Consider the following 26,660-nt stretch of genomic DNA (forward strand, 5'->3'; position numbering starts at 1 on the left):
ATATGGCGGATGCACTGACGATCGCAGAAACTGAGCATCCCAATCAAATATATCATGTCTATGGCGCGAATTATCAAAGCGTCGAAGTAACCAGGAAGGGCATATTTTGTGCGTGTGTTTATCTGACGGAGTTGTCGGATATTTTGTGAGTAGAATTGCAACTATGACCATACTTACTAAAATAGAAGTTCAACACAGTAGGGAATGACTTTTGTGCAATATAAATGTTGTTGGCTAACGTACAACCAACTTCCCAAACGTCACTGATATTTTTACACCATCTTATACAGTAGGAATTTCTTCTTAAAGACTCTACCTTCTGCATAGATTGATGACCACGCAGCGCGTGTCCTTGTATTGATCGTTGTAGTTTAAACAATTAATTAAATGTAGGATGGGATGTCGATTTGGACAAATGACAATTACAAACGTGTTTTATATTTATTTAGTTATTTTCACAAATTCCCAACTGTCGGACGAAATTGTTTTATCCGGTTCTTATCCGGTTCACAATCAAACCTGTGCATGGATGTGTGAGAGGGTATGCTGTCATTATTTGTCATTAACACTCGATGGAGTTGGTCTTTTGTGTCTAATACATACATATCTGTCATAAAAAAATCTTTGAAATGTCTTTATTTGGTTTGCAATGTAACATGGCTTTTTAAATGAGCAGGATGCAATTTTTCAAGGCTCAGTCAAATTTGGAAGACACTGCCTTAGCGCACAAATCAGTCTCCAGTTTACCATGCATGTTTTTGGACTGTGGTAGGAAACCATAGTAAACAGAGTAAACAGAGAAATTTCACAAGTGTGGGGTGAAAATGCAAACTGTGAAATTTACATACACACTTAAATGTTGTCCTTCTTATTCTCGTTGCCAGGAGTTTAGAGCATCATCATGTATCAAAATAAGGCCAAAGAAAAGCTGGATGAACTGTTCTTCAAAGGGGTAAGTAGATAGGTAATTATTTCAAATTGACAGTGTGGAACACAAGCATACAGTTATGATTCAGTTCCTGGTTTAAGTCTGTAACATGTCAGAAAAATAAAAAACGTTGATCAATGTTCATCAAACGTTTTGGTGTGATTCAACATAAAGATAATCAGAATGCTTTCATGGATGACTACAGAAATTGGCGAATATTTACTGCTGAAATTCTGTGGATTTTTTGACTATTTGAAATTAAAAAAAGGAAGATACCTTGATTGATTAATAATTTTGTCAAATATAATTATCAAATAATGTGATCATCAATTAGTTGTTGATTAATTATTGCGGCTCTAATTTTAACTAAAAATAAAGCATAGTTAGAAAGATATGCCTCACACTGACCATGATTACCTTTCAGTCGGTTTCAGATGACTCATGGGATTTACATGTCAAGCTGCCATCTGCTAAAAGTAGTCATCAATCCCCGAAACATACCGTGTCACAGTGGAAAGGAAACAAATACAGCAGTGAAATTGGAACAGGTAAAGCAATTTAACACTTAATAATTAAATGTTTTAATTTGTTTATGTAAATATGTGTATATTCTCCTACTGTAAATTTACTGTCCAGCAGCGCCATTAATCTATATATTCTAACCATTGGAACAAATTTAACAGATATTTTCCATAGGAAATAAGATTGGAATGATTTGATGTGCGGCAAAAAACTTCGAATCATTTCATCTAACATGAAAGCGAAGACGAAGCGCTGATGATGTCATTGCATCATCATCAGGCAATCAGATTACACATTCATTTAAAAAAAGTGCCCACATTTCACAATTGGCATTCTTAACATGATGCAGCTTCAAGTTGTTTTCCGTTATTTATGAGACCTTCAATTTTTTTCCATAGTGAGCTCAAGCATCACAATTACTCATTGGATTCTCACTGGATCAATGTGTGCCTCAATTTGGATGTGTTGGCTATTCTTACACAGCATCTTAGCTCCCGTAATAATTAATAATTGTGTTCTATTATCCCCTTATGCTGACATTGTCCATATTGTTCATGTTTGCTGGTTATAAAGCGATTTGAATGGGATGGTATGGTATGCTTGCTCACGGTCCCAAGAGCCACTTAGTAGCAATAGGCTAACTTCCAATCCGTACACAGGTACCTTTCTATATGGACTTAGATCTATGATTACATTATTTTGAGTAGCTTTGCACTGGTTTGGTATATGTGAGCAGGGCCACTGCTCCCTATACGCAGAGTACACGTAGCATGCGTAGGGCACTATCGTCCGTGGGGACCCTAATTGTGCGAGGAAATGCATTGCGACCTCATTGAGTCTGCTCGTCTAAGGTATGACAAGATAATGTTTGCGGAAGACTTTGTGTACAAAAGTACAGACGCTACATCAGCATACTGAAATGAATTCTAAGCAAGACTGGAATTTAAAATACATTGGAAAAAAAAAGACAAGTTGTATATCATCCCTGCTGATTGTTATAAGTCGTACATCTGTAAAATTTATCAACATACGGTACATTGTGTGTGCTTATGCTTATGACAGGTCTAAACTCAAGTGAGGGATTGGACACTTTGATGGAAGAAGAGGAAAAGGCCAAGTTCTTTGGAGAACTTGAAGCAGGTGCTTCATCAAATATAGATTATTGCCAGTTGAACAAAGAGATTGACAGCACAAGTTCCACTCCTGCTATTGACCTCAGGTACGTAAAATTAAACGCAAAACATGAAACTAAATCACTCCACAAAATTTGTGAAAACCATTTGGTTTGTGAGTTTTACTGGCAATAAACATCTTGTATCTATGAAAATATAATCCACTTGAATATCAGATCATCAGTAAGCGCTGAGGAGCCTGATAATGATCCTGATCATTTGAATCTGTGTGTAGGAGTAGGGAGACATCAAAAACTGGACCGGAGTTGGACACTCTTGAAAATTTGCTGGAAACATACGCATCTTTATTAGAAAATAAATATAAGAAATATGAAAAGAATTATTTTGAGACTGTGTACTAAGTATACATCCATTATCTGAGCCGGAGATAAACCCACACAAGCACGGGGAGAACATGCAAACTCCACACAGGAAGACCAGAACTGGAACCAAACGCTGTGCCTCTGAACTGTGCGGCGGACATGCAGGAAAAAAAAGTTCACTAACTTTAGTATTGGTGACAAATTGGAGCTTACTGATTTTTTTACAATTTACCATACGCCGCTTGTATTGATTAAGGATATGAATAATTTAACTTATTACATTTTTTCTTGCCACTCTTTGCCTGCGTAAGTCCCAGCTAACCATAGAAGCAATTAAAGTTAATACTTTAATGCATAATATGTCAAGCATGAACAATTTTGGATATTCCTGTACATTGTAACAAGAATGGCTATCATCTCTGCAGGAATGCTGAGGAGTCACCGGTTCTGAAGAATGATGACCAAAACAAGATTGGAGGTTCTCCATGTAAGCGGGATGGATTTATTTGGCTAATTTGTCCTTGTCCGAGTGCTTCCATCACATCTTTCCTTTCTCCACGTTCAAAGGTTTGCCACAGTGCAGTAAGGATTTTGAAGATGAGGACGTTGAAATAAAGGTTTGTTATTTTTTACATCTGATACAATTTGACGTGAGAAGTTGTTGGGTTAATCTTGGACAGGACAGCACAATGCCATTTTAGTGCAACGGACCCTCTCTAAGTTGATATTTTGCAAGTCTGCTTGCCTTGCTTTCACCGTCAACTTACATATTGCTACGGAAAGAATCTCGAATTGCTCCATGTGGTGTGTCATCAGTGTATGAATGAGCTGGTTGCTGTCCTCTTTGTGCAAGCATGAACTGTCATCGTTGTTTGAATCAGATATTGTTGCGAACTCTGCAAAGGCTCATTTGATTTCATAGCTGACGACGGCACTAGTCTTTATGTTTATAATAGCTTCTTGCTTGTTTTTCATGAAATGAAATTGTAAGGGAAAATATATTTAATTCTTTGGATTGTTTCCCCCCCTCCCCCAGAAATTTAGAATGTCTCCAGTGGATATAAAAGGTAAGGCAAAAAAAAAAAAAGATACACAATGGATTTAACTCTAATTGAACACCATTTTGTAAAATGCATTTTTGGCCTCATGTGCAGAAGTGTAAAAAAATACAACTACTGTACACAATTTTTATCAAACAGGACAAAATGAAAAAGTAATTCCTGTCGTTGGTTTGCACACTGAAAGAGGTGCAAACTAGTTCAGTGTGTGGACTTCGTAGTAGAGACTTGTCTCGATCTTTCAGCTTTATATATTACAGATTTGATAGCGCATTTCCATTGTGATTTGGAAGTGTTCTTACTTCCATTATCATGAATCATATTTAGCAAATGCTTCACAGCCACTGCTAAACTGGTACAAGCGTAGTCAGCAAAGGCACTGTCTGGGACTTTAGGCCCTATAAAAAGATGTTTTGATTACCCTGTTTCGGTATGTAAATAGAAGGGAGGTTGACGTTGAGAAATGTTTTGAACACATTTACACTACACGGGTTTGTTTTTTTTAGCAAGCAAGTTATGATATATCAATGTCTTGATCAGTTTAACATTGGTTTTGTTTTCGCTAGATAGTCCATATAATGATGCTCAAGGACAGCTGGAAGGCAGAATTCAAGAAGCACCAGGATCTCAAGACATCGGTAACATGCAGCATGCATAATTTGCGTCCTTTTAGTTCAAGGTTACCATCGTTTTGGTTCAGTCCATGTTCATTATTATTTTTCACTAATCCTATTGCTGATTTTCATTGAGTCCTTTTCAGTTATTTCAGTGACCTCTGTGAGATACTCTTTTTTTGACATCAGTTTTCCCAAGTGTGCATATGAAAAAAAAAAACTATTATAAATATCTTGATTGTGAGAAGGGCATAACATGTTTGCTTTTTTTTTGCCAGACCCGGTCTATGGACAAAGTGCAGGGTCTGAGATGGATGCTCTTCACAATGCATACAGACAGATTAATGCCGGGGAGGATTCCGATGACCTTAAAAACCATCGTTTGTCACCGGAATCGAACGAGAGCAACAATAGACCAATCGCTTTGTCCTCCAAACGTCAGCAAGCCGCAAAGTCTCCTGAATGTGCCTCTACCAATGAGTCTGGTATCCTATTATGAACTGTATTTTGCCAATATGTTAACAGTCTGACGCAAGAATTAAGATGCAACATTTGCATTCCAGATTAATGACCAACGTATTTAATTCTTTATAACATAGAACACAAATCATTTGTGGTGCGGCAATTGTGAGTTATGGGCAAAAAATGAAAATTAGTTTGTAGTAGCTATAGTTGTAGTTTAGTGTCCTAAGTGCTGTTTGTGCTAAAGTTATCACTAGCCATAAATTGTCATCATGTAACCTATGATGTGAATTCGTAATAATCTAAAAATTCAGCATGCATATCCAAGCCTGGTTCTAACTAGAGGTACAATATATATTTCTATTCTTTATCTAGAATTACCTACTGCTGAAGAATTGATGCGACCCATCCGACCAGTCAGGTTAGTGATACACAAACTTCTCCGCAATCAGACACTCAAAAATGTTTATAATAATTAAGAATGCACCTCACAGACAAACTAATACTGACTTTAACATTTTTCTTACTCAATGGTTACCTAAAATAAGACTGTAAATGAAAATGTGATTTTATAATGCAGTTTACTTCCACTTTTTTTGTCAGCTGTTCCAGTTAGAATGACCAGTTTTACTAGTTGTAGAAATGCTCGAAATTAGAAACTGCGAGTTACACTTTAGCCATAGTTGCTGCTCTGCCTGCATGCGCTCAATGTAGGATAATTTGTGAATTATGCTTAATTGTGCCATTACTCTGAATATGTATCATTTTTTTGACTTGGTTAATATCATCATCTTCGTTTGTCATTTGATCATAGTGAACATGACAAGGAGGAGCCTTCCCGTCCATTAGACAGAACTTTTCCCGTTATGACCAAAAGTGAGGAACACCATGAACCCCCAGCGAAGACAGAGGAAATGAAGTTGAAAGGACTAAAGACGTTGGAAAGCTCTCCGTCCATCCACCCAGATCATTCAAACTTTGGCCTGACATGGCGCATCAGAGAAGAAGTAGAGAGGCTGATGCAGGAACAGAACATCCGTTCTCCTTCCACGGCTTCTCAGCCTGGCAAAGAGAAGAAAGAACCTGTGAGATGATTTGAAAATTCTGGATAGTATCGCAGATGTCTTATTTGAAAATGTGGGTGTGGTGTGACGTATAGTGGAACGTTTGAGGTTGAACACAATCTGCTGACCTGTCATTTGAATTTTATACATTGGACCCCACATATTTGTGTTTCAGCACCTGCAGACTATGCCATATATATATAAACCTTATTAGTATTCCTATTTCAAATGTAGTTAAACATGTTTCCGGGCATCGCAAATGTTTTTTAAATTATTCATCATAATTTAGGGACTGAATCATTTTGTGTTGACCTTATTTTCTGTTCCACTTAGCCAAGTTAGTCATTCGCACTCACACACTCATCCCAGGGCAGTAGCCACACCTGTGGGGGGCCAAATTTCTAATTGTACCACTTTAAAAGTCATTAAAATTCAAAGGTGTTATAAAGATGAATGCACTGCATTTGTCTGAATACATCAACTCAGCCAGGTTCGATTTGCTCATCACATTCACTGCAGTCAAAACGAACATCTAGACATATTCTCTGTATTTTTTTCTCAGCACCCCCGTCGCTGTCCCAGTAATCCTCCCTCAACGTTGTCAGTGAGAAAGCCATTTGTGGCAACTCCAGCAGTCCGGAAAGTTGAGGCTAAAAGGCTGACAAGAGTAAATAAAAGTGCTGCTGCAACCAAATCTTCTGCTCCCCAAGCATCAAAGCCCGCCGTCAAAACTGTGAAAAACAAAGAAAAAGACAACAAGACAGGTTAATACTGATATTCACACACAAAAGACTAAAAAAATAGTTTATTTGATGCTCAACATAACTCTGAAGCTGTAGATGTAAATGCAATAAAATAAAACATGTTTTTAGTGATGATTTTCTTGACATGCTCTCTGTTAATTAATTGAATACATTCAGCTCAACATTAATGCTGTACCTTAATTTCCTTTTTTTTTTTTCTTTTTTTTTTTGCAGACCCAGATCTAAAAATGAGCAGTGAGCTTGTGGTCTCTGTCCAGTCATTAGTGAATGTCCTTCAACAGCAGATGGCCGCAAACAGTTGCCAGGAAGTAACAGACGTATGACTTTTGCCTTCCAGTCTTTGTCATATAAATATCAGAATCTACTACTTCATTTATTCCCACGTACCGCAAATTTAGGGGATGAATAGTTGGTCTCCCTCACCAATACTCGGGTTAGTGTTGTGCATGTCTGCTTGCATGTGAGGAGAAAGATCTAACATAATCAGAGCAGTCCAGTTGCAAATGATTTTAATGCCCTCAGAATGGAATGGCCTGATGTGTAAACATGCTTGTTGTGCATGCTGCATAATTTGCCACTTAAGCAGTAGATGCTTTCCATGGAATTATTGCAAAATCAAGGTTATAATTGATATTGAGTTGTTTTTTTCCCCCCAGGTAGAATAGGACCTTTTAGCAGTTAACTGAGTTTGCATTCTGCCATTTCTCCTTTTGTTTCTTTAATGTCCAGAAGGGCATGTCTCTGGTGGAAGAGCTAAAAGGTCAGCTGACCCAGAAGGATGAGGAACTGCAAATAATGACCCAACAGAAAGAGGAGCTCCAACAGCACAACTATGTCCTGCAGAGCAAGGTTGATCAACATGGAAAAATATAATCAAAGTATTAAAACATTTTGAGGGGTCAGAAATTGGGATTAATCAAGGTTTGAGATTGGTCAAACATTGATAAATGGCTACTTATGTTACTTCTTGCTTCCTTGAGGTAACTCCTTGAGGTTCTCGGACTATATATAGCTGAACGGGCTAAAATCTTGCCCAACATTTTATGTAATATATATACCTCCTTTAAAAATGAATATACAGAGAGAGGGAGGAGGAAATTGGAAATTTATGCTAATAGCTGTGATTGAAAATGTTTAAACCGCAATCTGTGGTGTCCCCCCCCCCCACATCGTAGTTGCATAGTGCAGAAGAAGCCTGTAAAAGGGTTAGACTGACAGAGACGGCAGATCCTACGGCTGAGAAGACTCTCCAACAGATTAATAAAGATATAAGAGATCAGGAGGTAATCATTCAAGGTTATCAACAGGTAAGCACTCTTGAAATCTCCTTTTTTGAATGTCATAAATACTTTTTCTTCAGTCCATTTTTTTTTTTTTACCTTTAAATACCTACATTTTTCTACTACCGTTCATTGGGATGCAGAAGCATGTTAGTGCTCCCAGTTGTGTATCAAACTGCAGTTGACTGGCAACCAGTCCAGGGTGTACTCCGCCTCTTGCCCAAAAGTTATCTGGGGTAGGCTCAGGCTCAGCCGCGACTTTAGCGATGAAAGGATGGAAAAGCTTCAGAGAGTACAGAAATAGAGTCGTGCTAACTATTGTGTTACATAATTTATTTTTCTCGTGTTACTGTTTGAATAATTGTGGAATTATTTCATTTATATGCGAGTAATTTCAACATCAGGCGAGATTTAACATAATTTTCGGGCCACCCCCCTCTCTTGTGAAAAAAAATATTCCTATTTGACCTTCACTTAATCAAACTTACTTAATATTAACTAACCTCCCCATGCATTTTTATAACCGATTATAACAGTAGCTTACTAACTAGTTAGCACTAGCCAAGTAGTTTTGTTTGTCTGATATGGGATGACATTTTACAGGAGAACGAGAAGCTGTACTTGCAGTTGAAAGCTCAGCGGGCCAAGAGCACAGCCGACGAGCAAGCCATGTTCCATGAAAACCAAAGACTTCAAAGTGAGCTGGTTTTCACAAGGTAGGTTAATTACACGCGTGTGGCATTGGCAAAGCAACAGTGACTGTTTTTGAAGGTGAAAGGTGTTTTTTTTGCTGTTGTTGTTTAAACAATAAGAAGTGTTGTGAATTTTTAAAAAGTGCAAATGGTACTTTTTGTCTTCAACCATTGTGTGTATTTCACATTTAAAGACCATCTTTTTCACCTCATTCAGAAAGCAGCTCAGTAAATCATCATGCTCATTAGATCATCGTATCAAAGAGTTATTAGCTGACATTAGTAAATATCAGGCAAGTATCTATCACGCACTTACGTCTTTAGTATACTTGGAACATCCTGACGAATCATTAAAATGTTTCCTGTGAGTAGATGAATGAGGGCAAACTGTCGGAAGACATTCACAGACTAAAGCAGGAGAACCAGGCTCTGCATCTGGACATGGATCTGATCAGGAAGGATCGAGAGATGGCTAAAGCGCAGACAATCGCCACCTCTGGTAGGACTGATGACGAACAGTTAATGTCCCAGCAGGAATGAGCAGATTTGATACTACACTCTTTTGAGTAACCCACAAATGTGTATTGTGAGTTGCTATGCTTTTTAAATATGCCAGTCAGTGTACCAAAGGATACGTGCACAGAAGAAGTCACTGCACTAAAGACGCAGCTCCAGCGGTTTACAGAAAACCAGGAAGTGTTGTCCAGAAGAGATGCAGAGCGACTGAAGGCTGCTACAGCAGAGGTTAATCTACTTAAAGAGAAGGTTAGTTGCTGCCCGAGCAACTGTACTCTGAACTACAAGAGATGAATAAAGTAGCCAAAAATGTGTCCTATTTAAACGTAATTTACAGTGTAACGCTTTGGACTTCTCATGTGCGCTTGCACCAGATAAATGCAATTATGCAATAATGTATAATAATTAGGGCCCAGGTGATTAAATTGCCAGCCAATGGAATGCACCAATATTAGGCTTTTTCAAAATAATAATAATTTTGACGATTATAAACGGCAATATAATATTACTTTTCATTCAACAGAGAACGCTGTCCATAAGGTATAGGCAGGAAGGAAAAGATATGCATGGCTGACAGAACGTTATTATGTGTGAATTGATCCTTCTCCATCCTCTCATATTACCATAAAATCCACATTAGTTAGGCCTTAATAATAATTAGATATCATATGATGAAGTAGCCTTGATCCAGTTTTTAATGCCAAAAACTGGAGAAATACAGGTTTTTAAAATAACAAAACATATATTTTTTTTGCATTTAAAGCATTTAAACTCGGGGTTGACTTCACTTCTGTGGGCAGTTTATTTAATTTGTGTGCAGCATAACAGCAGAATGCAAGTTCACCGTGTTTAATTTGAACTCTGGGCTCCATTAATTGACTCGAGGACGTCCAATATACTCTATTTAGGATTAATTTCTCTAGACATTCTCCTCATGTTTTGTAAAATCCCACTCCACTCCCCGTCTCTGAATGAAACCTTAAAATCATAGGTAAAATAATATAATAGCCAAATATGTCATACACCCCCAACATGTCTTGTCTTTTTTGCTGCTGCAATATTGCCGACTAAATGCACGCTACGGCCAATGGAGAGAATGGGCCAAGTACAGTTTTGGTCAGGCAGCCTCAGCTATATTCAATTTATGTAAAGTTTTAAATCTAATTTTCAGGTAGAGAACATGAAAGCCCAGGTGGGTAAAAGAAATGTTCTACAGTCAAAGGAGAAAGCAGTGGACTTCAAAAGGATGAAGGACTTGGAGCTGCAGGTTTGGCTCACACACAATAAGTAATAGTCGGGCTTGTTACAATCATTACTGTCTCTTTCCAATCAAATTTAGAAATGTTCATTCCTTAGAAGTCCTTTTCATTTGAAAAGGTTAAGCAACTGGAGCACATACTAAGATCCAGGAACCCAAACTCTTTATCGGCACTCATCGCCGCTGCAGCCGCTGCTGAACCTAAAGGGGATGTGGCCACTGGGACGAAGTCGGCATCTAACGACATCAACATCCTGCTTGAGCATCGGATACAACATGTTGAGGCGGAGATGGAGAGACATGATGAAGAGGCCAAACGAAATCTACATTCTATGGAGAAACTGTTCCAGGACACCAAGGTATAACTCAAATTGGGAGGGAGAGGGGGGGGGGAGATTAGGGGTTAGAGAGGGGGGGGGGGAGAAAGAGAGTGAGGGTGAGAGTGAGAGAGACAGAGAGCGACTAAGAGAGAGGGAGAGAGACTAAAAGAGAGAGAGAGAGACTAAGAGAGAGAGAGAGAGAGACTAAGAGAGTGAGAGAGAGAGACTAAGAGAGAGAGAGAGAGACTAAGAGAGTGAGAGAGAGAGAGACGAAGAGAGAGAGAGAGAGAGTGAACACCTGTGCACTATTTCTGTGCACCCCAGTATATGATAATGATGTGCTGTCATTGCTCCTGCTTTGAGAAGGGCATAATGTGCTGAATTGAGGCGATGCTTACATCTATGACATCTATTCCCTCATAATCTAATGTACGCCCATATAAGTTAAGTTAATGCAAAGATGAATATGCAAAACTGCACATCTGTGTCTCACCGATTAGCTGCGGTACGAACAACAGATCTCTGAGTTGGAGCAGCAGCTGAAGCGCAAACGGGAGGTGGCTGCAATTTCAGCGTCGAGCACTGAATCATGGATGTCGCAATTTGAAAGAATGAAGGATGAGCTACAGCACGTGAAGGAAGCCTACGAGCAGAAGGAAACTTTTCTTCAGGATCAGATTGAAACTCTCAAGAAACAAGTCAAACACAAGGTGAGTGCTAAATATTTGCAAAGTTGTGTATGCAAAGGTAGTCTAAATGGCCTGCAATCGGCTGGCGACCAGTTCAGAGTATCCCCCGGCCTCTCGCCAAAAATCATCTGTGATTACATTTGACTCACCCTTGACCCTAGTTCTGTACTTTTTAACAATGATGCTTAAAATCTGTACTTGATTATTCATGGACAGTATGAGTGGCACCGGCCTAGTGGTGATAAGAGAGACGTCTTATATATTCCTTGCAGACCCTGCACAGCCCAACCCGACACCAGCGACAAGCCGAGGAAGCACATGGCGCCCGCATAACTCGACTCAACCAAGAATTGGCTACTAAAACACAAACCATTAAGGAGTTGACCCGTTCTGTGGATAGACTGCAGAAAGAGAGGAGGAACATGCTCTCCGGCCCTAACTTCCAACAAAACTCCAAAACCAAAGAGACCAAACAACAACTGACCTCGGTCAAATCAGCATTATCTGCACAGGAAGAAACGTTCCCTGCTGCTCAGTGTGACAAAGCGTGCCAGCCCACAGTCTTTACAGGTACAGGATGTATGTGAGAACGTTTCCCTTTTGTCTGAGCTGCTATTGTGTGCAAGTGAGAAAACTAACATTTAAACCTTAATTAAAAACAATAACAATTTGAAAGGCCGCATTAAATATGGTGATGTAATCTAGTGGAGACGGATACTTTGTGATTGTCACGCCGCATAGTTGTACATTGGTATATTTTCGTGTGTAGCGTTTAAAATTGGACCCATCTTTTATTATATACTGTAATTACACTGCACAGGGAGTCACATGACTGAGGTGCAGATGGAGAATGACGCTCTGCGGGAAAAGATGAAGCAGCTCACGCTTCACAATGAGGAGCAAACGGAGGCACTGAAATCGGATGTGGCACAAGCTAACGAGGAGCTGCGCAGGTGTGTGTAAAACCTTCGAGCTCTACGATAGGACGGGACTCGAATGACTGAATATGAATTTTATGTTCAGGCAAAGGGATGACTTTTTGGAGCAGATTTCCTCTCTGAAGGCCGAAAACCTCAAGGCATTGGACCACATGCGGGTCACTCACGCCATGGACCACTCATCTTCCAAGGTTGCCCAACTTACCAATGAACTCAACACTCGAGAGGTGATAAGATGACACCACATTGCGTTTGTGTTTTCAGAAGAATCAATCATTTCCCAAACACTAAATGTTTTTTTTTTTTCATTGATGCACATTCATCCTCCTGTAGATCATGGTAAAGCTTTTGCAAGATCAGGTGAAAGAGCTGCATGGGGCCAAAGAAGCACTTGCCGTTTCTGTAACTCGAGAGGATGCATTGGAGGCTCAGGTTGGCATTCTGATTTGTCTTACGTTACCTTTTTTTTTGTTTGTTTTTTGGGGGGGAGGTGAGGGTCACAGCACAACACAATGTCCTTGCTCCAATCCCCTGTTTAACTATGTGCCAAAGAGAACTAATCTAGCAGCGTTAATATAAACCATTTAATGATGTCACTGTAGGAAAATATAAATCTTCCTGGCCATGTACACACCTGTCTCACAATACTCAATTAATTTCTTGCTTTTGTACTGAGATGTTGAGTTGCAAGAACTTGTTTGCTTTTCACATCCGCACACAATACGCTTGGTTGATTTAACTTTCATTCACATTTGAGCACATTGCTGCATTAAACATTTGATGGCTGACAAAAGTTTTACAGATTATGTGTGGAATAAGTTAAACATCCGGGAACTTTGTCATGCATTCAACATAAATGAGCGGCTGCCTTATTGCTGTTGGAGGAAACCTGGCTTTTTATGCTCATGATGTCTCTGTTGTTTTCTGTATCTGATTTTAGTTATCCATGTTATATATTTTTTCTCAGTTAAACAGCCTGTTAAAGGAACTGAAGGAAGCCAAAGCAGCACAGAGTCCAGAAGGGAAACTCCTTTGCAGCCTGGAGGCAAAGATCCTCTCCATGGAGCTGAAACATCAAGACAGAGAGCAAGAGTTGAACCAGGTAGATTGGGTTGAGACGTGCAATCATGTGCATCCGCATGGTACAAATTGGTGTTGGAATGAGGTGGACTTTGTGATATGATGAGGTAAACTATTGTTATCTAAATCATTTTTTAAAAGTGTATAGATTCATGAGAAAACAAAAGTACACTGCCTTTCATGGCTGAAGTTGTACACATCAAGATGTAATGCGGTCACATCTCAATAGGCGGCTCCCGGGCCACATCTGACCGGCTAATCACTCACTTACAGGTGGCCTCTGAACTGTTATTCCTTCACTGTGTGTTTTGGGTTGGTCAGCACATATATGCTGGTACGCCAAAGTCATTCATTGTCACGGAAAATATGTTGACCTCTAGAATGTCCTCTTTGTACATCAACGTCATTATCTACCCTTTGCCAGTTATGTTTAACTGGTTGTGCCTCTTTCTGGATCTGAAGCAGAAAGGCCGGCCGCTTCCCCTCTCTGTCCATCTGTTTGTCTTTATTCCGCACCAATGATGCAAAACAGATTAAAAAAAAACTAAAGAGAGAACTTAAATATATATTAAACACAATTTCGATATATTCTGATGAAATGTGTGTTTATACTAACAATACATTACCACACACATTTCCTATCACTGTGATTGTTTAAAATCATTCAAATGCAGAGGGAAAAAAACAAACAAAAAAAGTTTCAAACAATGCTGGTAAAAATTTAGTATGCTCCCAGCCCTTTGAGACTGACCTCGTTTTCTTTTGCCTCTAGCACTCCCACTGCCTGTCTGTACAGTAGCTATGTGCGATCCGTGACCACTCCAAATTCTTCAAACAGATCATTGGAGGTTCGTGGCTCGAGGGTGATCAGCAGTCACAAGTGGAACATTGGAAGTGCCTTGCAGTGGATAAAGTCAAAGAGCTGGACGCGTTCCGGTTGGAATTGGACTCCATTTTGGATATCATAAGACATCTGCAAAGACACGGCATGATCCTGCCTACTCCGGAGTCATGAATCCCAAATCACTTTGGCACTACAACCTTATTTAAAAACAAATTAGTTTTTTTAATTTTGACTTTTTTTTTAATGCTTTTAGTTGTTGCTAGTTACTGACTGTTTTTTTTTTTGTTGAAATAAGCCTACTTTCTTTGACGATACAATGTTAACAGCTCAACCAAAGTGCCATTTTATTGAGCGTTGTCTTTGGAGATGTGAGGCTTCTGCACAACGCTAGCAATTCACACTTAAGTCTGTAGTGAAGTGTCGAACTACAAATCAAGTGTTTTTGTTTCTTGGTTTTTAGAGGCACAATCATCTTACACAAAAATGTGATTGAGCGTTATTGAACTTTTGAAGGAGAACGGTTGGCGCCGAGCTCCAATCATGATGCGCGGGACAAAAGAGCTCCACTCCACTGGTTTGAGGTCATTCATGTTTTATTGGGCACCGACTGACACAGTTGGTACGATCAGATTGAAATTCTTTACCATATAAAAATAAATTACGTGGGTGAATAGGACAGCATGATATCGCATGGCATTTTTTCCACAACAGTTACATTTCCATCTGCCGCAGAATCAGTTCGACTAACGCATAAAGACCATCCATGGACTGTAACGGATTCAGTGCTATGCTTGCATACACTATACAGTACTTGCTTAGTTAGCATAATTGCATTCATTTGTATCTCAATACCATTCAGAACTTTTGCCTGAACTTGACATAATGTTCTTTCTAACGCACTTTATATTTCAACAATCTCAAAGGGCTGCAGAGTAAAACGTGTTTAAAAAGAATAAAAGTAACAGGTCCTTGCAGAGAGCTTTTGTAAAAAGAAAAGTCATAAGATCCCGTTTTACAATGTTCATGCCAAAGTTTGCCCCCTTATGCAAGATATACAGTGGCTTGCACAATAATTCATACTTGAACTTTTTCACATTACCATTCTAACCATAATGTTATTTGGATTTCAAGTGGTAGACACAAAGTAGTGCGTAATTACTGAGTGGAAGGACATTATTTTCAACAGTGGTGAGAGATCTGGGCTTCGTTTGCTTAAAGACGACGAGTAGAAGCACGGGCATTTACAACGGAAATTCTAATATGATCGATGATAACGTTAATAAATTATTAAAAACAGTCTGTTCTATTTATTTCATAGTGTTTCTCTTGGCTCCACTGTTTCCTGCAATGTATTTTGTGTGGATTTTTTTATGTCAAAGCAGATTGTCGTTTGCACAGTAAATTTTGTAGAGTACATTCTACTCTAAAAAGTTTAGTTTGTCCTAGTATACTGAGTAAAATATGCAGTGAAAAATGTACAGATTTATGGATTTTCAGAATATTTTAGTCTCAAATTCTACCCCAGTTACCAAATCTAGTCTTTTTAGAGCAAAATGTACCGGTACTATACGTAATTTACTGTGTACGTACTGCCTTTAGAATTGGTAGCGTTAGCGGATATACATTGAACTAGATTCTCAACTGTGATTCATTTCAATTTTGTTTTCATAAGCCAGTAAGCTGGCCTTCGATGACCTGGGCATTTTTCCATCGTCTGGTTGGTCAGAGCAAAATTGATCAGCTGTTAGATATGTCACTAAAGAAAATAAAAAGGCATCAAATTCACTGTGCTTTTCCCTGGTGACAGACGACAGTCTATTCTTTCTTGTAATTTTTTTTTTTATATATAAAACAACACTCTGTGGGTTGAGAGGGGAATTAAAACAAAATCAGTCAAGGTACTCTAAAATGGCTGGCAACGTGGAGTTGGCTACTCTGAAAGCAGCTGGCAGTGAAAGAGTTCATATCACCACAACTTTGGTGTATAGATTGTCCTCTACTCACACATACAGTATAAATTAACGTTCCGTCTGATTGCCAATTGAAGGCACGCTCAGTCGTTGCAGGTTTGCAGCAGAGCACATTAGCCCTGGAATGCATGGATCTCCTCCTCACTGAAGCCTTGCTGCTTCACCAACCTGACAAATGAAAAGTAAAATCAGGTTCATCTGTACAGTAGAGGTCGGCTAAACAAAAATACTCGAGAAAAAAAGTAACCCAGAAAGTCATCCCAATGTTTTTTTCCAAGTGTTACATACCTGACTGTCTGCTCTGTAAAGAGTGTGGGGCCACATACACAAACACAGCACTTCGATCCCTCCGGCCTACTGAGAAAATGCTTGATTATTGTATCATCCACACGGCCCTTCCTGCCACTCCAGCTTTCACTTGGCTCCGAGAGAACGTGCTCCACCTGGAACCTGGCAGAGTCACATGAACACAAATATTCAGAGCCTTTTAAAAGATTCCTTGATGTTAGCAGGTTGGTTTTAACCCAGGTCTTAAATGAACCATAAAATAATCTCAAAACAATTATTTAGCATCCAATGTGCTGCTTGACAATATCCACGACTATAAAAAATGTCACTTTTGGGTGCTCAGTCGTGATTTTCTTCTCAGTGTTTGAGGCCCAGTCATTGGCTGCATCTTCTTATAGAACGTTCCATAGCTTTCATTGGTGCTGGAATGACGATTCTTTCCGGGAGTCAGTCAGTCTTGCAGAAGTGAAGCTTTTTTTTTGTTTTTAGCTTGATGTCCGTGTTCTGAGTAGTTGTATGTTTGAGCTCCCGTTTTTTTATCCTGCAGCCACTGTTCATGGCCGTTTCCCCGTTGGGATTCAAGAGACTTTCAATGCATGCCAAACAAATTCCTCAATTTGTTAGTATTTCTGCCTGTTATCCACAGTCCCATATCGTCAGGCATTGCTCCAGGCAAATTCCAGGAAGCTAATTAGCAGGCTATGCTCACGTTATGGTGAGGAGTTAACAAAAAGAAAAGTACAGTCCCACAGATATAAAACTACCCTGGAGTCACTGTTTTTGGTTTCTTTAGAAGAAAAAACAAACCTAACATCAGAATAACACAAGCAAGGGCGAGAGCAAGCAGGAAAAGCGTCTGCACCGTTTGTGAGCAGGAAGCTGGACACCAGATACTACGATGCCTTTCGCTTTGTCACCAGTGCACCACCACTGTCAACTGTACTGTCTGGTTTTGCGGCCCTCTCTTCCCTCGCACAGAAGAAGACAATGGCTCCTGTTTGTTCAAAACACACCCATTGGCAAGACCCAATCCTATCTTCGCTCTCTGCTCACCATGCATACCAACACCCACATTTTCCATTACAGCAGTTTACTAACTTCTTTGTTCCCTGAAAGTTAGTCGGGGATATTGTACGTGACCACTGCAATTATTGTTAGCCTGTTTAGAACCTTTTATTCACCATGTACTACGATGTAATTAATTATGCAACGATAGAATCTATAATGTAGTGTCTCACTGTACAGTTTCTTGTCTTTGTAATTGTGTTTGCATTTAATCTTGCCCTAACACTTTATGTAGAGCATCCAAGTTAGTTTTATACCTTTTGACAGTCTCATGCTAATAAAAGGCTTGTACCACAATTATTACAGTACCTTTCGTCATTAGCAGTTAGTTCATCCAGTTCCCTTCCCCACAGAATGTCTTCTTCTCGTCGGTTAAAAAATAGCAACTGGGTTTTCCTGGGGATGAACACATACAGTTGTGGTCAGAAGTTTTCATAGAAGCAGTGCTTCCTTGTGGATATCAGAAAATACCTTTTCTAAGCCTGTTTAGATTGAATCAATTTCCTGACTATAGGTTTGCTAAATTAATTAACGCATAAATGCAAGGAGGATGTTTTTTTATTAAACAGACCTGATGGTGGTGATGTCCTGTAGCGCCACTCGAATGAGACGTGACATTGGAGTGAAGCCTGTTCCTGCAGCTAAAAGGTAGAGAACTGTGGTATCACGAAAGGGGCGGAGACTGAAGGTACCCTCTGGACCACTAACAGATACATGGTCACCTAAAAAGTTAGAGCAAACAAAGTTGCAATGAACATCCTGAAAACAGTTGGTCAAAAAACATTAATTCACTGAGCATTACATGTGAAATTAATGTTGTTTAAAAAAATAATAATAATTAAGCAAAGTGTCATGACGGGGTCATAATTCATATATAGCACCCCACATAATTATTAAGATATTTTCTTTCGAATTGTTTAAAAAAAAAAAAACGTTTTTCCCTTAAAAAATATTGGACCAAAATGTTGAAGTCTTTCAACGCGTCCGAGCCAGGGGTTCCAATTCTTGTGGAGGGTATTGGAGCTGCCTTTCGCTTGTCTGACAGTCATTCCAGAGTTGGTGTGTGTTTGTTTTGCCTTGACCGTTTTTTGACTTTGACATGGTCACTGTTTTCAAAGCACTTCAACCAAGGATTTTTTTTTAAAAAATTGGTTTTCAAGAAAATTGCAGCCATCAAATATTTTATCATTTATTCTCCCAATTATCCCATTAATGATTTGCCTAATTGTAAAAGCTGAGTTTGCATTTCCAAACAATAATACTACCATACAAAATATGCATGTGAGGTGTGTACTTGTATTATTTTTGTCTATTTCTGGTGGTCATCATTACATCCTACACTCTTAATATCTATAAATGCCAGGGCCTGGTGAGTTTTGTGTGTGTCTTAGTGAAGTTGTTCCTTCAAGTTGGCTCATTGAGACCCTTGATCAGTTCTGAATAATAAAATGTGCTTATTATATGTTTATTCTGTTACAGTTTGTTAAATTAACCAATCGTAATTGCACCGGTAGCCGTCTTTCCTTGACCACCTGTGGAGACATTATAATATACTCTAACAAGTGGGGATAGGCTGCATTAAATTAGCTAACAATGTTTACGTCACCTTGCTTTGGCAATTGTAGAAGCGAATTTGGTTTTATAGTAGACACATTGCACTTTATCTTCTCATTTTAAGTCAGAAATTACCCCAGATTGGCAATAGCTGGGCTCTGGTTTGTTTTACTGGTTCAGAGCAGCGTCATGACTGCATACAATTTCATAGACATTTTTATTTTAAAACAAATTTGTTAGATGAATTAAAACAATGTTAAAATATGCTAATTTAAATGTTTTTTGAAGTGCACTGTAAATTCATCACCCACTCTTGCATTTGTGAAATGGCAGGCTTACCTATGTGTAAGCTGTTGAGATGTTGAGTCAATACTCCATCGGGATAAACCTTGATCATGAGGTAGAGGTCTGTTTTTTCTGAGGAGGTTTTGGAGCCAATTGAAAGACCCTGGTCGACTGGGGTGTATGGTCGCACCACTTCTGCGTCTGATTAAAGCGCAAACACAAGTTAAATCTTCAAATGGAAATGAATGCCTCTACTAGGATTTTTTTTTTGTACATCCTTCTCTGGAAGAGTAGATATTAATAATGTTCTTAGTTTTAATCAAGAGCATCTTCCATATAAAGGGATTTTTTTCTCCTTTTTTTTTAATTGCCAATTGAAAATGCAAAGATTGAATGGTACACTTGTGCTTTGGAGGTGAGACATTATATAAGAGTATATACATGTGACTTATTTATTGTCTTCTTATAATTCTATTTCACCAATATTATACTGAGCATCTGAAACAGAGAATAATTAGTAAGCCCCTTTTCTGGTTCAATAGATTTGATCACAAAATTAATAATAATAATATATTCAAAGAAAAAAAAAAACTGTAAAAATGCACACATAGAATGTGTTTTTTTTTTGCTTTTACACAGAGACCAAAAGGTTTTGGGTACCTTGAATGAGGGATTTGAGGTAGACGTGTTTCCCAACAGGCACATGCATGACAGTCCCACGTGGAAGTTGCAACTGAAACACATGCGTGTTATGGTTCACCTCAGTCTTCGACACCAACACACAATCCCGAAAGAAAAGAGCTGCAAAAAAAGGTGTTTCATATCCAACGTTAGCTGATGCGATTTGGAAAAGTGTCAGCTACACTTCCCGATTCTCCAAAGTTTATGGATTGCCATCAAAATAATGGTATTCAAATGAAATGTGAAGTATTTCATTAGGCCTTGCCAAACTACTACGCTAAAGCCTAGATGTGAGAAAAAAGGAGATTGTCACATATACTACATGGCCAGACTACTTTAAAGAAAAAAAATTTCTGCAGCTGCAATAATCTTGCCGTCGGCTTTTCGGCAGCAGTGTGTCGACTTTTTAATATCCACTGCAGCTTCATTCATTCTTAATTGTCCATCGATGTGAATGTGAATGTTTGTCTATGTGTGCTCTGTAATTGAACAGTGACCTTTCCGGTGTGCACATGAATCTTGACTAAAGTCAGGTCCAGCTCACCCGTGAACCTAATGAGGATAAAGGAAATTGAAAAAATATGCACGTTTCAACAAACTTCAAGCTCACCTCTGTCTTTTTTGCTTAAAAATGTATTGTGGAATTCCAAAGGCTGACCAAAACTTGACCATTTTCCTTCTGCCCGCTTATGGATGGTCAACTGGATCTTTCCCACGGAGAAGGCAGTGTGAACTGTTGACAAAATGGTAGTACAGTGTAAGACTAAAAATAGCTTTATCCACCCTTATACATCTGCTGGAAATGTTTTACAGTCTTCCCCCGGCTATATTGCGGTTCATCGTATGCACTCCCGCTGCAGTGCAGAATTTTTTTATTAATTTTTTTTTTTAAAGTAGTCTGCAAATGTGAAAAAGTTCAGACACGGGCGAAAAATCAAGTGTTTGCATTTATTGAATGTTGAAGCCCTTATCTATCGATAACGGTCAGACAATTGAGAACAGGTTTTGATTTGCAATGCTGACCTGGCTCGAGTCAGAAAAGTGAAACAAAATTTTTTGGGGATTCTGAATATAATATTGACTTCGCTTTATTCAAAATGCGAATCAAGCTAACACCATTTATCTTATGTGAACTACTTGTACAAAGTGAAAGTGTTGAAAGCTTGTTTAGTAACATTGATGAACATTTCTAATTTATTTCCATAGCACACATGAATTGCTTTTTTTGTACGTGTCGTGTTAAAAACGGTGATCATAAAGGTTAAATCAACTAAAATTCATCTCATGCAACTTGGAGTATCTTACCAGCAATGTCTCCAACAACATTTTCTGAAAGACCTAAAACAAAATCACACAAAAGATTTCATAACCATTACACATTTCTAACACTGACAACATCCTCTATAACACACTGAAAAAAATTACAAAATTTGTTTTTGCATGAAAAAAAACATACATAATATATTTGCAACTGCCATATCTACTCACGTAAATGTACCATGTAGGACATTTTCCCAAGCAGCACTTCTACTCGTAGTGCGCCAGCCTCAAGATCAACCACGGTACAACCAGAGTTGGGTATCTAAAGGTAGTATCACAATTATTATTATTATTATATGCTATAAAAAAAACTATAATATTGTGTAAAACCTAATAAATAAATAGACTATCACTTGAATAACGCTTTTCTACCTATGGTACTCAAAGTGTTTCACATAAGCATCCCATTGCATTTATTTTATTGAAGACTGATGCTGAGGCTTTGTGTATCAACATGTCTTGGTTTGAAATGTGTCTGAATGTTGGCAGAAAGAAGTGACGGAAAACTATTACTCATTTTCAATGCAATGTCCCTAGCATTTGTCTGGCCCATATTATGATCGGAATGAGCTCAATCTTGACGTTATTGTGTTGTGCCCATGATAAGAATACATATTTACCACTTGACTTTCGGCAAGGTATCAGTTCAAATTGCATGAGACTCACAACCTGACTCATCCGATCAAGAATAGTTGTCACCACTGTGGACAGCTAATCAAAAGTTACTTTCCCCACAAGGACGAATGCCCCTAAAAATCCTGCTGTAGGTAGTAATAATTCATGTGCGAAAGGGTGTAAAGAACAACTCTAAATGTGTCAAAATAAAGTTACACAAAATAAGTTAAGTGCCTTTCAAAAAATGGCACATTGGTAGTTTTGATCATTGAACGTTCGTACTCAGCAGATGAATAGTTACCTTCCTTTGGGTATAAATAACCAGATGAACCGTTGTTGCAGTTTGGAACCAGTCGTACCTGCACAAACAACACACAGATGAGACACCAGAGAAGAAAACAAATTAGTTGACATGGTTATTGTTTTTTAATTCTTTTGTAAACATCGTCTTATACCGAGGTCGAGAGTCTTTGACGGCCACAACAGACACTTGGTTTGAGGGAGTGAAGACTGGTTGAGGTGGTGCGATCATTGCTGAGGAGAAAATGGGGACATTATGAAAAATAACATAAAAAATTGTTTGGTTTTTTTAATCACAAAACATGTCTAAATAAGGTGTCTTCTTGTTATCAGCTTGTGATCTATCACTTATTTTAATGTATTGCAGTTCTGTATTGGTACACAACAGAAACAAATGAGCCACAGGAGATTTAAAATGTGTTAAACAAACATGCATCCTTTTAATTTCTGATGGGCAATGACCTTGATAACGATCATTCTATCTATTTTCACTCAGTTTTGACAAGTGACTCATTGAATTAGTTTATACTCATATTGATTCAAAAACATTTCATTGGGTTAGTCATGCAGCCTTGGGGGTTTGCTTCACCTCAAGGGGAAGTTGCGTGTTATAGTTTCATCATGCCTTCAATCCCTTGACAACAAAGTGTTTTCGGTGTCTTAGAGTAGAAGTCAAGTTGATTTTTTTTCTTTCACATGACAAAACCCAGAAAACAGTTTGGCTGCGATGAGGGCTGGCTGATATGGTTGAAAATGAATCGGAATCACTCAATTATTTTCAATTCCCATCCCAAGATGCTTTGCAGTTCTACAACACTGCATTACTCAAATACCCCAGCGACAAAATGGACTATTATCATAATTGTAAAGGTGGTATTGTCATTAATCCCTCTATCGATCCATTATCCACTGCATATCCAGGGTGGGGTAAATCCATCTACTCTATTGAAAATACCTTTAATTGCTGTGGTGGGCTTCGTAGCCATCCTGCCCACCAGACACTCTTTCAACATGGACTCATAGTTTACCCACCGATGGACCTGTGGACAAAAAGACTTTGTTGAGTCTTACAACAAGATTTAAAAATCCCAACTACTGTATTTTAAATGGTATAGCTGGTATATATTGTACATGCAACGCTATTTTAAATAGAACCATGAACACAGCAGAAAAGGTCCAAACCTGGTCAAAGAGGTCAGTGCCATCTATGCCTGCTGCCTTCATCAGCTCATCTTCTCCACCGGGGTGATAATCCATGTAGGGGGTGACATTGTACACCATACCTACAAACATAAGATGTTTAATCAGTTATCAGTGCCAACAACTGACAGTCAATATCAGCCAGGGCGCAGCTGTTAAGGGTCAATGTGAAAAAATTCTACAAAGGAGTAAAAGTATTTTGAGTGCATTTTTTCCTGATTTCATGCAAAGTTTTTGTACTTTGAGCGTCGATGCTACTTACATGCATTAGGTGTTGCTGTATGTTGTTGTCTTAACAACATTTAGATGAATCTGCCCTTTGCAATGTTTACCTTTTTATCATTGTTCTGTGCATGTATCCATTGGAGTGCTGCTCCCCTTTTCCCCTTTTCTTTGAGAAAACCACCAACACCCACATAAATATACTAACATGCTGAACCAGTGAGAAAGGATGCTAACCGTACAATATGTAATTTTCTCAAGTGCTTCAACCTGTTTTACAGAATGTCAAAGTTGGTTGGGTATAACCCCTATTATACAATAATAAAAGTGTGACACGTGAAATGTTAACTGACAGTAACAATGGGAAACCACTGGTCGCAAAAAGGTTCATTTTATGCCCTACCGGTGAATGCCCGTAAGTCCGACTCAAAGTAATAGAACTTGAGGTCCTTTTAGTCACAATCTTTACCATAAGAGTCCTCAAGTTGACATCTCTTGTGACAGTTAGGGAGTGCTTACCTCGTATACAGGTCCAGCAGTCATTCCTGGTGTTGTGTTTCTGCAGTTCTTCATGGGTAACTTCAATCAGACGCCCCCTCAAGCCGGTTAGATCTTTTCCACTTTTGGAGAACCGAATCCAGTCCATAAGACTATGGCCTGGTTTCAGGGCAACCTACAATTTCAAGGACGTGTTATCATTATCCATTATTTCTAGTAAATGTGTCATTAATTATTTCTGTTACCTTGGTCCTCCCCGACTCGCCAGGTCGAGCGACTCGCTGCTGGGAACTGGGCGCAGGGAACGCCTGAGTTGGAATGTTCAACATGTTGCGAATGCCTCGCAGGCACCACGACTTTCGAAGAGAATCTACTTGAACAAACCGTTGTTATGTCACCCAGTATCAAATGAAAGCGAAAACGCGTTCAACCTTGATGCGAGACAAATGGGTGACTTTCAAAATTGCCCCCCTCCTGAAACATCTCTGTCAACACAGTTGAGCAATACAAGTGAGCTACAATGCTACGCTAACCTAGGAAATGAGCTGAGATACTCAAAATATGAAGCGTGTCAATAACATAATTTCTCGGCTACATGTGTAAAGCGTGACATGCGAAACCTCCCGATTAAACTCAATGAAAAAGTCAATGGGCAATTAATTTGTACTAGAACTACATTCTTCGACGCATGTTACACATAACCAACATTGAAACGTCATCACTCTGCGACGAAACTTGGACATCATCTGGGGTTTCTGCCGCAGACCACGAGTTTCTGACCATATCTCATTTCTTTTTTTTTTAGTACCTCCTCTGTCTTTAATACCCATGGACCCTGCCTATATCCCACTCGAAGACGAGAAGGACAAGCGAGGAGCGAAGACGGGGCAAATTGTTTGGAGACATCTCCATCTTGTCATCTCGCGTTTATGGCAATTAAAGATGACGTCACTTAATGGCCAGAGACACGATGACCAAGGAGGTTGCCCCCCCAAAAAAAACAAAAAACAAGGAGGTTGCCCGTAAAAAACACAAAACAAGAAGGTTGGAAAAGATGAGCTTGTCACGCAAATGTTTTTCAAAAAGTGTACACCGACTGCAATAGATTGTATTTTCCATGCAATAGCGTAATTATCTGCATTACGAAAGGTTAGTAAAAGTAAATCAAATACATACCGTTAAAGAAATTGGTCAAAAATGTACTGAAAAATGAACCTTGGCCATCCGACTCGCTGTCAATGTCACTACCGTCATCATCTTCAGAATCTTTGCCTTTTTCATCAGACATTGTACACGCATGGTAGCCTGACCGTCTTATTTGTAATGCAGCGATCCTTTGAAGCCAACCAAGCATCTAAAGCCTGTCACTCAAATGCTAATCTGTTAAATGGATTACTGTAACTTAAAAAAAAAAAGACTCCACACGTTGGTAGGGTTTTTGGACCAAAAACAGAGTTCTCAAAAGTTCATCATTCTTGATTCCTTACTGGACTATATTGTCTACCTTAATATCTTGTATATGCGTTTATAGATAGACGGCGTTTCTCTTGGCTGCATGTTTTTGAGTTGCAGTAGCAGTTCAGCAATTGTTTGTTTTTTTGTTGTTGTTTTTTGGGTGTACTGTTTAAAATGCCCAGCAGAGGGCCTCAGTGCTACACTTCTGTGTGAGGAAAACATCCGTTCGCTGTTGTGTAAAAGTGCTAATACGGAAACACGATGTCTATTTTTCATTTGTTTATTTTTTTTTAGTAAAGGTCAACAACCAACATCATACTTATACAACGTTAAATTTTTGTTTCAGTCTAAAATTAAGATATAAGTGTAAAAGATCAAATGTGACCCCGTGGCACTTGGCAAATCGCTCACATAAGTGGATATTGCGTTTTAGATAAAAAAAAAATAATAATAATAATTTTCCAGTTCAGTATTGTCTATTTTGCCAGGCAGCAAATTTGAATGATTTTACTGCATAAAACTCTGTAGGGGCCCCTAAGACCCCCAGGGTCCCGCTTCCACAACAAAAACCTGGACAATGCACGGGCAAAGATATATGCAAAAGTTTGCCATTCAATGAGTTGTTTGGCAAAGTGTAACCTCTTCAATCCATCCTTTATTCAATTAGAGGGACTTTGTGAGAG

General features: G+C 38.8%; 2 protein-coding genes across 10 annotated transcripts; one reads left to right on the top strand and one right to left on the bottom strand.

Annotated features, from left to right (window-relative positions):
* Nucleotides 1–16,221, top strand: cep162 (centrosomal protein 162). 6 transcript variants are annotated; one of them, XM_088306784.1, is made up of 28 exons: nt 1–145; nt 885–952; nt 1,353–1,476; nt 2,513–2,669; nt 3,371–3,432; nt 3,513–3,562; nt 3,982–4,012; nt 4,570–4,641; nt 4,896–5,102; nt 5,455–5,500; nt 5,894–6,164; nt 6,706–6,907; nt 7,121–7,224; nt 7,637–7,756; nt 8,083–8,214; nt 8,791–8,903; nt 9,097–9,172; nt 9,252–9,378; nt 9,496–9,644; nt 10,567–10,662; nt 10,752–11,012; nt 11,474–11,683; nt 11,935–12,232; nt 12,483–12,615; nt 12,686–12,827; nt 12,934–13,032; nt 13,568–13,702; nt 14,519–16,220. In XM_088306784.1, the coding sequence occupies exons 2-28, from the start codon at nt 902–904 to the stop codon at nt 14,693–14,695; spliced, it is 3,645 nt and encodes a 1,214-aa protein (XP_088162910.1). In that variant the 5' UTR covers nt 1–145; nt 885–901; the 3' UTR covers nt 14,696–16,220. The 6 variants fall into 6 exon arrangements, with proteins under 6 accessions (XP_088162910.1, XP_088162912.1, XP_088162914.1 ...); XM_088306786.1 differs by having other exon boundaries at nt 10,773–11,012; nt 14,519–16,219; XM_088306788.1 differs by having other exon boundaries at nt 14,453–14,662.
* cyb5r4 (cytochrome b5 reductase 4) lies at nt 15,100–26,052 on the bottom strand. Of its 4 annotated transcripts, none has more exons than XM_088306790.1 (16): nt 25,699–26,052; nt 24,768–24,895; nt 24,544–24,697; nt 23,785–23,885; nt 23,558–23,642; nt 22,758–22,836; nt 22,604–22,661; nt 21,856–21,949; nt 21,673–21,705; nt 20,978–21,100; nt 20,347–20,487; nt 19,741–19,887; nt 18,419–18,569; nt 18,157–18,243; nt 16,783–16,944; nt 15,100–16,662 (listed from the first exon to the last, which is right to left on the bottom strand). In XM_088306790.1, the coding sequence occupies exons 1-16, from the start codon at nt 25,874–25,876 to the stop codon at nt 16,608–16,610; spliced, it is 1,776 nt and encodes a 591-aa protein (XP_088162916.1). In that variant the 5' UTR covers nt 25,877–26,052; the 3' UTR covers nt 15,100–16,607. The 4 variants fall into 4 exon arrangements, with proteins under 4 accessions (XP_088162916.1, XP_088162917.1, XP_088162919.1 ...); XM_088306791.1 differs by having other exon boundaries at nt 24,768–24,892; nt 25,699–26,051; XM_088306793.1 differs by lacking the exon at nt 25,699–26,052 and adding an exon at nt 25,331–25,515 and having other exon boundaries at nt 24,768–24,892.
* Between the last annotated feature and the right edge of the window lie 608 nt (nt 26,053–26,660).

This window comes from Idiotropiscis lumnitzeri, chromosome 10 (genome assembly GCF_059441095.1).
Source record: "Idiotropiscis lumnitzeri isolate Australia: NSW breed Sydney's pygmy pipehorse chromosome 10, RoL_Ilum_1.0, whole genome shotgun sequence".
NCBI classification, from domain to species: domain Eukaryota; kingdom Metazoa; phylum Chordata; class Actinopteri; order Syngnathiformes; family Syngnathidae; genus Idiotropiscis; species Idiotropiscis lumnitzeri.

What these genes read in the sequence shown, in the direction of transcription:
- cyb5r4 (XM_088306790.1), bottom strand. Translation starts at nt 25,876, where the DNA reads ATGCTTGGTTGGCTTCAAAGGATCGCTGCATTACAAATAAGACGGTCA. An exon ending in GCCCACCACAGCAATTAAAG is followed by an intron (nt 22,837 to 23,557) that starts GTATTTTCAATA and finishes TTTTCTCCTCAG; the next exon opens with CAATGATCGCACCACCTCAA. An exon ending in TTTAAGCAAAAAAGACAGAG is followed by an intron (nt 20,488 to 20,977) that starts GTGAGCTTGAAG and finishes CTTTTTTTGCAG; the next exon opens with CTCTTTTCTTTCGGGATTGT.
- cep162 (XM_088306784.1), top strand. Translation starts at nt 902, where the DNA reads ATGTATCAAAATAAGGCCAAAGAAAAGCTGGATGAACTGTTCTTCAAA. An exon ending in ACCAGGATCTCAAGACATCG is followed by an intron (nt 4,642 to 4,895) that starts GTAACATGCAGC and finishes TTTTTTTGCCAG; the next exon opens with ACCCGGTCTATGGACAAAGT. An exon ending in AGTGAGCTGGTTTTCACAAG is followed by an intron (nt 8,904 to 9,096) that starts GTAGGTTAATTA and finishes CACCTCATTCAG; the next exon opens with AAAGCAGCTCAGTAAATCAT.